Source organism: Sorex fumeus, unplaced genomic scaffold (assembly GCF_029834395.1).
Source record: "Sorex fumeus unplaced genomic scaffold, SorFum_2.1 ptg000063l, whole genome shotgun sequence".
Lineage (NCBI taxonomy): Eukaryota > Metazoa > Chordata > Mammalia > Eulipotyphla > Soricidae > Sorex > Sorex fumeus.
In genome coordinates this window covers 54,271,896-54,284,344 of record NW_026606120.1, presented here as the reverse complement: position 1 = coordinate 54,284,344, position 12,449 = coordinate 54,271,896, and the positions used below count along the sequence as shown (strand labels likewise).

The 12,449-nt window shown below is 57.7% G+C and overlaps 1 protein-coding gene across 1 annotated transcript; it reads left to right on the top strand.

The window, feature by feature from the left end:
* The first annotated feature begins 406 nt into the window (after window positions 1-406).
* NLE1 (notchless homolog 1) lies at window positions 407-10,654 on the top strand. Its single transcript, XM_056127508.1, has 13 exons — window positions 407-445; window positions 544-687; window positions 2,413-2,630; window positions 3,146-3,225; window positions 3,723-3,799; window positions 4,607-4,704; window positions 5,597-5,789; window positions 6,199-6,334; window positions 6,454-6,500; window positions 8,671-8,873; window positions 9,735-9,894; window positions 9,988-10,058; window positions 10,456-10,654. Exons 1-13 carry the CDS (start codon window positions 413-415, stop codon window positions 10,466-10,468), a joined length of 1,473 nt encoding a protein of 490 aa, XP_055983483.1. The 5' UTR covers window positions 407-412; the 3' UTR covers window positions 10,469-10,654.
* Window positions 10,655-12,449: the final 1,795 nt, after the last annotated feature.

Genomic DNA, 12,449 nt, shown 5'->3' with positions numbered 1-12,449 from the left:
ACCTAATAGTGTTATCCGTCGCGCTGCAGGGGTTCTGACAGTCCAGGGGTTCAATCTCATTGACCTCTAAAATATTGGTGTGGGCGGGGGAATTAGTGACCTGCTCAGAGCTCCGATCTCCTCACCTACGACGCACGGAGAAAAAAAAATTTTAATATCTCTGTTCCGAAAATGCCAAGACCATCTGTATCGTGCGCTCATCCGGAGTCAGCGAGCGTGAAAGCAGCATCCCCTGCTACGGGTACCCACACCGCCTCCTCCCCTCGCGCCTCCCGCCGGGGCGCGACGTTGCACTTCCCCTCCGCAACAGCAGAGGGCGAGGGCGCGCGCGGCGGCGCCGCCGGGGCCATGGGGGCGGCGCTCCGTCCCGCCCGCGTCTTCCTGCTCCTCCTCCACGTGGGACGCGGCAAGGATGGCGGCGGCCGAGGCGGCAGCGGCGGATGCGGTAGGTGGACGCGGAGCGGGCGGCGGGGCCGGGGTCTCGGGGGCGCGGGGGAGGTCTCGGGACGTCCCGGCTGATGCCCGCTGTGCCTGTTGGAGCAGGAGGAGGCGGCGGTGCGCGACGTGCAGCGGCTGCTGGTGCAGTTCAAGGATGAGGAGGGGGCGCGGCTGGGCTCCCCGTTCGACGTGCCCGTGGACATCACCCCGGACAAGCTGCAGCTCGTGTGCAACGCCCTGCTGGCCCAGGTGCGCGGCCCCCGCGGGACTCGCGGGGGAGGTGGGGCTCGGGGACGCCCCGGGGCACCCGCACTGGGTGCCGACCCCCGCTCGGGCCGTTGGCGGGGGTGGCGGGGTGGGGTGGGGCAGTAGGGGGTCGTCGGAGGGGGGTGTGGGTGTCCGGACAGGCGCTGCGTTTCGGAAACATCGCCGCAGCCCCTGCCAGTCCAGTCCAGCCTGGCCGGGAGGCGTGTTATGGGACCTGCGCGGTAGGTGATAGACTCGAAATGGGACTTCTGCAGAAGCACAAGTGTCAGACTCAAACCCTTGGCCCTTCCAAGCGGGTGTTGTCAAAGTGCTGCCGGTGATGGTGCTTTAAAATGCAGTGTCCCTCCCACCCCACCCCCCAAGGGGTAAAGTAAAATGCAGTGTAAATTAATGAACAAGCAGTGTCTGGAACCGAGCCAGAGGGATAGTGTGAACTTCGCTTGCGGGAGGCCCAGTTTTGATCACATCCCCAACAAGGCTTTGGTCTCTGAGCCACCCCCAGTGCAGCTGGCCACTCTGAGACCAAGATCTGAATAGCCTCTGGGCACTGCCCCGTGTGGCCTCAAAACCGTCCAGGGGCCAGAGCTATGGTACAGCAGGGAGGGCGTTTGCCTTTGTCACTGACCAGGTTAGATCCCTGGTATCCCATATGGTCTCCTGAGTGCACCAGGAGTAATCCTAAGAATTGCCAGTTGTGGGGCCAGAGTGATAGCACAGAGCCAGGAGTAACCCCTGAGCATCGCCGGGTGTGACCCCCCCCCCCAAAAAAAAAAGCCAGGTGTGATCCAAAACAAAATGCAGGACCCGGAAGAATGGTGTAACAGGTAAGGCACTTAGTTTCATGCACACTGACCCCAGCTAGCTCCTACTCCCAAATGGTCCCCAAGCAGGGCCAGGAGTGATCCCTGAGCATTGCTGGATGTGGCCTAGTACAAAAATGCAGTACCTGAACCCCAGTGCAAACTACTCACCACTCACACACCAGGTGAAGAGGCAAAGGAAGAATCTGCTTTTTTTTTTTTTGGTTCTTGGGCCATACCCGGTGGTGCTCTGGGCTTACTCTCCTGGTGTGGGGGAGGGGGGCATACTATGCCAGACCTAGTGGGCCACATGCAAAGCAAGCATATTATGTGGAGTATTTATTTAATTTTGGTTTTGGCCACTTCCAGCAATGCTTGGGGCTTACTCCTGGCTCTGCACTTAGGAATTATTCCTAGTGATACTTGGGGGACCATATGGGATCAAACCCGGGTCAGCCTCATTCAAGGCAAATGCCCTCCCTGCTGTGCTGTCTCTCTGGATAGGGCACTGGGGGAGTATTTTATGAAGAGGAAGGATGTTGACGTGTCATGTGAAAGTCTTAGTAATTTTTTTTTTCCGTTTTGGGTCACACCCAGCGATGCACAGGGGTTACTCCTGGCTCTGCACTCAGGCATTACCCCTGGCGGTGCTCAGGGGACCATATGGGATGCTGGGAATCGAACCCAGGTTGGCTACGTGCAAGGCAAACGCCCTACCCGCTGTGCTATTGCTTCAACCCGTCTTAATAATTTTTAGAGGATTAAAAGCTGATGCTCCAAGGCCCTGGAGGTGCTGTGGTGTCCCGGGAGCATTGCTGGAAGAAGCTCCCCACCCCATAGCTCCTTGTCACTGGGCCCTGCCCCTGCTTTGACGGGGAGTTGCCCTCTGTTTGCTGACCCCCTCCAGGAGGATCCCGTGCCATTGGCTTTCTATGTCCACGATGCTGAGATCGTCTCCTCACTGGCAAAGACACTGGAGTCGCAGGCGGTGGAGACAGAGAAGGTTCTGGACATCATCTACCAGCCACAGGCTATCTTCCGGGTCCGTGCCGTGACCCGCTGCACCAGTTCGCTGAAGATGCACAGCGAGGCCATCATTTCCGTGGCCTTCAGCCCCACGGGAAAGTAAGGACAGCTGCAGGATCATGGTGGCTCCGATAGGGGTGGGTACACGTATTACTAACCTGTGTTACTGTCAGTGGGGCTCTTGGCTTTTTTTAGACACCTCCCCCCACCCCCAAACTCTGGGCTCAGATTGCAAGTAAAGAACTTCATGGTGGAACTTGGACCCCAAAGGCCAAAGACACCCACCTTAGAGGATCCTTTCAGTACTCTAAGATCCAGGCAGGCCACGTGACTTTCCAGCTGCATCCTTCCCCTGAAGCTGCATCCTCTGCCTTCGGGCAGGCCCATGAGGATGATGAGAGGCATCTAGTCTGGTTGTCCTTTCCTCTTAGAAAGGAAGAGAAGAGAGATGGCCTAGGGCCAAGGGTCTGCTAATGGCACCAGTGTTAACCTTCTTCCCACCCTATAGAGAGGGAAGTCTGCTCGCAGGAGACCGTAGGGAGCACAGGTGCCCAGGTGTGGTACAGAGGATGCTCACTGCAGGGTCAGGCTCACTCTCTGCCCCCCACCCCCAGGTACCTGGCCAGTGGCTCTGGGGACACCACGGTGCGCTTCTGGGATCTCAGCACAGAGACGCCACACTTCACATGTCAGGGTCAGTATGTGCTTACTGTGGGGGGTTGGGGGAATGCAACAGCCCCCCCTGCACCCCTCCCCCCCACACACACACTTCACAACTGGTTCCTGAGCGGTTGCAGAACTGACTCCACCCCTTTAGCATCCTGGACAACTGAGCTCCTGGGTAGCAACCACAGCGAGCCTGAGGAATTAATAGAGAAATAAGCCAAGATTGGGGCTTGGGAGAGCACAGTGCACCGAGCACAGGCTCTGCGTATGGGACACCAGGTTCCATCCCCGGCACCATGGGGTCCCCTAAGCACACTTTAGCTGTGTCACCTGAGGAGGTGTCAGAACGGGGCAGCCTCCCCCTGGGGGTAGGTCCTCCCAGAAAGCCACATCTCTCCTTTCATGCTGTTGCTTCTATCACACATTTTTTTTACTCAGTAGTTGGAGCTCTGGCAGTGTGCCAGGTGTGGCCACACCCCGGGGGTGGGTGGGCACAGATTGATGCCTCCCTCTCCCCTTTCTCAGGACACAGGCACTGGGTCCTCGCCGTTTCCTGGTCCCCAGACGGCCTGAAGTTGGCCTCAGGCTGCAAAAACGGCCAGGTACGTGTACCACACGTCTTAGGACCCAGGTTTCATCCTGGCAGCCAAAAGACTGCGCAGAGCGCACCAAGGGCCAGAAAGGGCCAGAGCACATGCTCCGCTCTGCAGTGGGCCTCGGTTGGATCCTGGCACCACATGGTCCCTTGAGCACCACCAAGGCAGGAGTGATTCCCCCAGTACTGGGACTAGGAGTAGCCCCTGAGCTCGCATGTGTGGCCCCAGGATCATGAACACAAAAAGAAGGAGCCCAAGCGATAGTACAGCGGGTAGGTTGTTTGCCTTGAATGTGGCCGGCCCAGGTTCAATCCCCAGTATCCCATATGACCCCCCCTATTACTGCCAGAAGTAACAACTGAGCATCACTGGGTGTGACCCAAAAAGCAAAAACAGCAAAACAATAGCAAAAAGAACGTGAAAAGGGGCCGGAGCAATAGCACAGAGGGTAGGGCGTTTGCCTTGCATGCGACCAACCCGGGTTCAGTTCCCAGCATCCCATATGGTCCCTTGAGCACTGCCAGGGGTAATTCCTGAGTGCAGAGCCAGGAGTAACTCCTGCGCATCGCCAGGTGTGACCCAAAAAGCAAAAAACAAAACAAAACAAAAAAAAAAACGTGAAAAGGAATTGAAAGCCCAGGTGGATGGCGGTCAGGACAGCACTATGGGTTTCCATCCGGGTACCTGGGCCAGAGCCACGTCCGGGGATCTACAGGTTGGGAGAAGGGAAGAATGCTGGGGGAATCTTCGGTGGGACAAGGGAGAGATTGAGGGGGTAGGGGAAAAGGTGTCTGATGAGCTTCTACCCTTCAGATTCTTCTGTGGGACCCGAGCACAGGGAAGCAGGTGGGCAGGGCCCTCACCGGCCACAGCAAGTGGATCACCGGGCTGAGCTGGGAGCCCCTCCACATGTAAGTGCCCCTGCTGACCGTTGCGAGAGTGTGTGTGGGGGGGGGGGGGGGTCATCAGGAGGGTCCCAGCCCAGGCGTGGTTCCCTGGTAGAGTGCTCTGTCCCCCAGACCCAGACCAGGTGTGATCCCAGTCTGTGTATGGGCTGTGGGAATTGGGAGGTGGGAGGGGAATAGGAATGACACTTAAAAACAGCAGTGGGGGTGCTGGAGTGATAGCACGGCGGGCAGGGCGTTTGCCTCGCATCTGGTCCATCCGGGTTTGATACAGTCCCTTTTCACTGCCAAGAGTGATCCCCGAGTAAGCCAGGGGCAGGGAGTAAGAAACAAAAACAGCCACAGGGCCAGGGAGGTTGTACACCAGGTTAGGTGCCTGCCCTCCATGGTGCTTATCTGGGTTCGTCGATCCCTGGTACAACATATTACGACCTGAGCCCTGCCAGGAGTAATAAGCCATGAGCACCCCACAACACAGGGGGCCACCATGCAGCTGGCTCAGAGGGCTGAAGCATGTGCTTTGCATGTGTGGGAGCCCTGAATTGATTTGGGTTGTTTTGGTTTGGGATTTTGGGGGTGTTTTTTGTTTTTTTCCTGGCTCTTTGCTTTTTGGGGTCACACCCTACAATGCTCAGGGGCTACTCCTGGCTCTGTGCTGAGGAATTTTTACTCCTGGTGGTGCTCAAGAGCCATTTGGGATGGGGGGGGGGGGGTGGAATCTAGGTCTGCCTTGCGCAAGGCAGACGCCCTCCCTGCTGTACTATCGCACCCGCTGGGGAATTTGGTCCTGCCAACACGTGCTCTGTTGGGTGCTGACAGTGTGGCACCCAGATAAACGAACACCTCCACAGTGACGCTTATTCCACCATCCCCACTCCCCGTCCCTCCCTCCCCGCAGCAACCCTGAGTGCCGCTACGTGGCCAGCAGCTCCAAGGACGGCAGCGTGCGGGTGTGGGACACGGTCGGCGGCCGCTGCGAGCGCATCCTCACGAGTCACACGCACTCGGTCACGTGTGTCCGGTGGGGCGGCGACGGGCTCCTGTACTCCTCCTCCCAGGACCGGACCATCAAAGTGTGGCGCGCTCATGACGTACGTGGGTGGGGATGACCCGGGGGGGCCCCTGGGGGAGGGGGCTGCAGGGGCAGGTTCCAGCATTTCTGCCTTGGGCAGCCCGGAGCCCGGCTGCGCTGCTGAGTGAATCTGCCGTTCCGCAGCCTGGCCCCCCTTTCATCTGTCCTGGCTTCCGTTCCTTCCCTGACCCCCATTTCCAGGGACTACGGACTGGGCTTGGGGCCTTGTTTCCCGAATGCAGAGCGCTGGGCCCAGAGTGGTGGTGGCAGATCACAGAGATTGTGCCCTGGGTCTTCGGGGCGCTGACCCTGGGCCCCAGCTCTTCCAGGCTCTTCTGGGCGCCCTGCGGGGCTGCAGCTCCCCGGGCTGGAGCACGTGGGGGCGTCCACCTGCAATCGGACATGCTGTTCCCTTCTCCCCCTCCCAGGGCGTGCTGTGCCGGACCCTGCAGGGCCACGGCCACTGGGTGAACACCTTGGCACTCAGCACTGACTACGCCCTGCGCACGGGCGCCTTCGAGCCAGCGGAGGCCACCATCAATCCCCAAGACCTCCAGGGGTCCTGTGAGTGCCAGGAGAAGGCCGGTGGGGGCGCTGGGGGAGGGGCCAGCCCAGGCTGGGCTTTCCCTTCCGTTTTCTCATCAGCCTTGTTCGCTCTCCCTCCCCCGCGGTGGCCTGGACAGTGGTGGAGTGGAAGGAGAGGGCTCTGAAGCGGTACAACCTGGTGCGGGTGAGTGTGTCCCCAGCCCTCCCGCGCCCCCCCACTCAGGTCTTCTGATTTCTTTTCTAGAAAGTTACATGCGTGATGGTACATTCGTGTGCCATCCTAAAAATCTTTATGCTAGGGAATGTTTTTGCTTTGCTTTCTTGCTACTTGTTTCTTTCTCAAGTGACATTTATCTAAGTGACTCTTTCATGTGGTCTGAGTTTCAGGTAAAGGTAGATGGTGGGGCACTTGCCTTGCGCACAGCCAACCTGGGTTCGATCCCCTGAGCCCCACCAGGAGTGATCCTGAATGCAAAGCGAGGGTTCAGCCCTAAACATTGCCAGGTGTATTCCCCAGAACAGGGTAGATAGTGAGAATCCCTCACCCTTGCATATCTCTCCTGTAAATTCAAACTGGGTGCATTCATTGGCCGAGAACTGTTCTCCCAGCCAGCTGACAACAAGGAACAGGACCACAGCTGGTTGGTAATCAGTGGCCTGTTTTTCTTCTTAGAGCATAGTTACATAGAAATCAGAAATTGGGGCTAGAGCACTTACACAGCAGGGAGGGTGTTTGCCTTGCATGTGGCCAACCCCAGGTTCGATTCCCAGCATCCCATGTGGTTCCCCCAAGCACCGCCAGGAGTAATTTCTGAGCACAGAGCCAGGAGTAACCCCTGAGCATCATGGGGTATGACCCAAAAAGAAAAAAAAATCAGAAATTGTGAAATAAGGGGGGTACATATAGATGTGGTTGAACATTATCACAACAATAAACAGATGTAAAGTCCTTCAGCGGAAGTTCTAGATTAACTCAAGGACAAAATCTTTTCTGGGGGTTTAGCACTCTAGATCACTAGATCTGCTCAAGGGCGGGATTCCATCTAAGGGCATATTGCTTTCTCCTTTCTAGTAATCCATTTAGACAACCATTGAATACTAATGTTTTGTCATTTTGTATGAACACAATAAGAGATGTATTAAAGAGTATTAAAGCTTAAAGAGTGGCTCCTCCTGTCTTGCCGTATATCCCAGACTACAGTCCTCAGGCCAGGTTAGTTTTTTCTAACCTCACAGGGTCCTTACTCAGTTGCTTTTGGGTCATGAGTTTGTTCCATGACCGTGCTCGTCACTTATACTTCATATGGCAATTAGCGTGGCCCTTTTTGAAGCCAGGGTAGCTTCCGGCTTGCCCTGGGCCCATTCTTGTCCCTCGGAGGGACCCCCGTTTTGGGGTGTTAGGAACTAAGGGCAACACTGAGGCCTAGTCAAGTAAACATGAGGAATGCCCAGGTGTAAACATTATTGAGTCAATTAATTCACATATTACAAAAGCACAGCATGAACTGTTTTCCTTTGTCTATACAAAAAGGACATTGCTAAACCAACCATGCAAAGGACAAAGGAAAGAGAAAAGCAATATAGGATTATTAGTGCCTGATGGAATTGGGTGTGGCTCGGGAGCACTGTTGGTGGGAGTAACTGGGCAAATCTAAACTCCCTTTGGGAAGAGCAAGGACAAACCATACCAGTGTTATCCAACACTCTCTATTCCTTGTTTTTTTGGGGGAGGGGAGGGCCAGGGGTCACACCCAGCGATGTACAGGGGTTACTCCTGGCTTTGTGCTCAGGAATTACTCCTGGCAGTGCTCGGGGAACCATATGGGATGCTAGGAATCAAACCCAGGTCGGCCGCATGCAAGGCAAACGACCTACCCACTGTACTATCGCTCCAGCCCTCTCTGTTCTATCTGGAGGCATCCAATTGCTTGTGTCAACTTCAGAAGTTCCCGTGTAGGGGACCAGAGAGAGTATAGAAGGGAAGGCACTTGCCTTGCAAGAAGCTGCTTTGGCCGGTGGCCCTGATTGGCTCTTCGGCATCAGGTACAGTCCCCTTAGCATTGCCAGGGTCTCTTCTGAACAAAAAGCCAGGAATAGCCCCCGAGCACCGCAGGGTATGGCCAAAAATATGTCTGTACACTGGGTGCTGTGCAGCTACACACACACAAGCCCCATGAGCTCCCATCATGCCATTCGCAGCCTTGCCTTTTCATGGGAACCGAGACCTTGCCAACTGCCCCCTGTGCCCTTTCTTCTGGGGGGGAGGGAGGGTGACTGCCCAGCCCCCTGGCTCCCATGGCAGGTTGTCTTGGCCTGGGTCCTGCCCCAAGAGGCTTGCGCTCTGCCTCCCCTAGGGCCAGGGCCCTGAGAGGATGGTGTCTGGCTCCGATGACTTCACCTTATACCTGTGGACCCCCGCAGAGGACAAGAAGCCCCTTGCACGCATGACAGGACACCAGGCCCTCATCAACCAGGTGCGCTTCTCCCCCGACGCCCGCATCATCGCCAGTGCCTCCTTCGACAAGTCCATCAAGCTGTGGGATGGCAGGACGGGCAAGTGAGTGGGCTGTCGGGGGGGTGAGGGGGGCACTGCTGTTTGGGAAGAGGCGTGCTCCTGGCAGGGGATGACGTGGCTTTTCCCAGCGGCTGTGTCCTCTTAAATGCGGCCCATGAAATGCCAGTCGCTTTCCTAAGGGGCTGCTGCAGAGGACTGGGAGGCACCAGCCGGCTTTCCTGTCGGGGCCTTGTGATGGGAGGTCAGCAGGCGAATCTGCTTGCAGCCCTGGGAGGGGAGGGGGCGTTGAGATGCAGTGCTCTGGGGGCTAAGTATCGTGGAGGAAAGGCACCAAGAGGAAGGGGACTAGGAGAACCCCGTTTGGGGCTAACGGGGGCCTCCGTCTCTTTTGTGACCCTCCACACTGCAGGGCTGTAAAGTAAGCCCTTTGCTTCCTTGTTGGGAAGGAAACTGGGGGCCTAGAAGACAGCATAGCGGGGAGGGCACTTGCCTTGCACGACACCAACCCAGGTTCGATCCTGGCATCCCATAGGGTCCCCTGAGCCCACCAAGAGTGATCCCTGAGTGCAGAACCAGGAGTAAGCCCCGAGCATCGCTGGGTGTGACCCCAAGAAACCAGAGACGGGGAAGGAAACTGAGGCCGTCACTCCCTGCCACCTTCCAGGAGGCAGCTGCTGGGTGGGGGCAGGGGAGCTGCACAGATGGCCACCTTGGACCCTAAGGCCCACGGAGTCGCACAGGCACCAAGACCTGGCAAGGGGCAGCAGCAGCCTTGCTCTGGAGACAGGCACGTGGGCGCTCCAGGGCCACTGTGACACAAGTAGCCCCATGGCAGCCACAGAGGGCCCCCCGCCAGGCGAATGGGCAGCTCCAGTGGCCATCCAATGTTCTTCCCTGGCGCAGGTACCTGGCTTCCCTGCGGGGCCACGTGGCTGCCGTGTACCAGATTGCCTGGTCGGCCGACAGCCGACTCCTGGTCAGCGGCAGCAGTGACAGCACACTGAAGGTGTGGGACGTGAAGGCCCAGAAGCTGTCCATGGACCTGCCAGGCCACGCGGATGAGGCACGGTGACCCCCATGGGCGGACAGGGCTTGGGGGGGCAGCTGGAGCCCTGTTCCCCACAGCCCTTCTCACTGGCCTCTGCTCCCCACTCAGGTGTATGCTGTGGACTGGAGTCCAGACGGGCAGAGAGTGGCCAGTGGGGGCAAGGACAAATGCCTCCGGATGTGAGTTTGGGGAGATGGCGGGTGGCTGCTCGACTATGATGTCCCTAGGTTCGCTCCGTGCGACTTTCCCTTCTGGGGTGGAACATTAGGAGGACTTTAGAGTGCCCAGGTGCCCCGGAGGGAACTAGTGCCCAGGGCAAGGGGGAGACTGGACCTTACTGGGCTAGGGAGATGCAGGGGAGGGGGGGTTGGGGGGAGGCTTATAGCCTTGATCCTGAGACCTTGTGCCCCTCGGGGTACGATCCTGAAAGTCGGGGCAGAGGGTAGTGTCAGACCTCAGCAGACAAGATGGTTGAAGCAGACATGTGCCCCGCGGTTTGTGCCAGGCCGCCTTGGGAGGGCCCTGGGTGAGGTCCCAGTTGGAGCACCAGCCCCATCCTCTTCCTGTTGCCCGCAGATGGAGAAGATGAGGAATCTCTGGCTCTCTCGGACTCACACTTGGACTTGCCTCCCCCTGGGATCAGGAGGTGGCTGGAGAACGAAGCCTCTGTCTTTGACTGCCCCAGTGGGAACCTGCCTGGCGCAGGCGGCCATGGAGGGCATCGCTTGGACCTCGCAGGTGCTGGCCCGGGCGGTGTCTGCTGCCTTCTCTCCCATCAGCTCTGCCCAGGGCAGGCCCCAGCTGTTGACCAAATAAATCACTTTTATGTCTGGTTATAATTTTTATTGTTTTGGGCTTATTCTTGGTTCTGTGCTCAAGGATCACTCCTGGTGGTACTTGGGGTGCCGGGAATTGATTCAGGCCAGGCATGAGCAAGGCAACTGCCCTGCCCACTGTACTATCCCTTCAGCCCCATTGTTATTTCTCTTTCTAATTTTTTCAGTTTTTCGGCCATACCTGGCAGTGGTGCTCAGGGGCTACTCCTGACTCTGCACTCAGGAATTACCCCTGGCAGTGCTGGGGCAAGGGGGATGGGGTGGGTGGTGGGGGGAACTATATAGGATGCCAGGGATTGAATCCGGGTCAGCTACATGCAAGGCTAACACCCTACCCATTGTACTATCACTCTGGCCCCATTGTTAGAAGTTCTCACCTTAGAACCCCAGCTCAAGGATTGCTGAGTCAGTCTTGCTCCCTCCCTCAGCACTTGACACTGACGTCCCCCAAAACCACTTTCTGAGTGGGAAGTTGCCTTTGCTCCCATCCACGCACCTTCAGAGCTGGGGAGCAGCTCTCCCTGTGCCGTCAAGGTCAGAGGCTCTCACGAGAGTCACTGGCTCCGGGTGCCTTGGGGTGGGGCCCCTCTGGGAGAGCAGCTGCCACCGTCACAGCAGCTAGGGTCAGTGCTCTAGTGACCCATCCTTCGCCCACACATGCTGGGCCCCGCTGGGCACCAAGGGCAGCGGGTGGGCAGTCAAGGGGCACGGCTTCAGGTGTGCAGACCCTCAGTCCACGTGCTTCCACTGAGTACCAGCCTCCACAAAGGCGGTCAGGCGGGTTTCAAGGCCATTCCTGGAGGGCACCACAGCACCCCGGCATTTCTTCTTCCCTCTCATGTCCTCTTTCCCCACCCCACTCTGCCCCATCTGTGCTCTCACGATCTTGCCTGTGACTTCACTGTGGGTCTCTACTTGGCACATCTCTGGGCTGAGGCCAGAAGGGAACCCACAGTTAAAAGAGTTCCTGTTGTGTGCCTCCGGTGCCCCTCCTGGCATGCCTGTGACTGGTACCTGCATCTTATACACACACACACTCACCCTGAGATGTGAGCCTCCAGAGTCACGAGCTGGTACCTGCACTTACACACACACACATACACACATACACAGCAGATACACACCCCGAGCTATGAGTCTCCAGGATCATGGGCTGGTACCTACATCTTACACACACACACACACACACACACACACCACAGAGATGTGAGCCTCCCAGGGTCAGGGGATCTGGGATGCCCCCCCACCCCAAGATGTGAGCCTCCAGGGTGACAGGGTCTGGGCTGCCCTTGCCCATAATATTGGTTCTCCTGGCCTGTTTTAGATGTCGTACCCACACTCCCCGGGGAAATGGTGGTAGATCGTAATAGCTGACTTTGCTTCCCGCCATTCACACATACGGCCTCCCGGACCACCCTGAAGAACTCAGGAGTGCTGAGTGACCTCCAGTTCTTTTATGGGAACTGGACCCAGCCCAGGTCTGCAGATGGGGTCTAGCAGCTGTGGCACAGACTGGGCTGGGCCTGGCCTGGCTTGGGGTGTTCTCCAGGCAAGTGGGATTCCTATCTAGACTCAGTCTGGCCCAGCCCACGGTGGACGTCCTGCCGCCAGGCCAGGGTCGGGCAGGGTGGTCAGCGGTGCTCTGCAGAGTATGGGTGGTGGTCATGGTTCTGGTTCCTGAGGGCCCTGGGTCCAAAGTGAAGGTGGGTGAGGGGGCGTCCCGGGGCCCCCCGC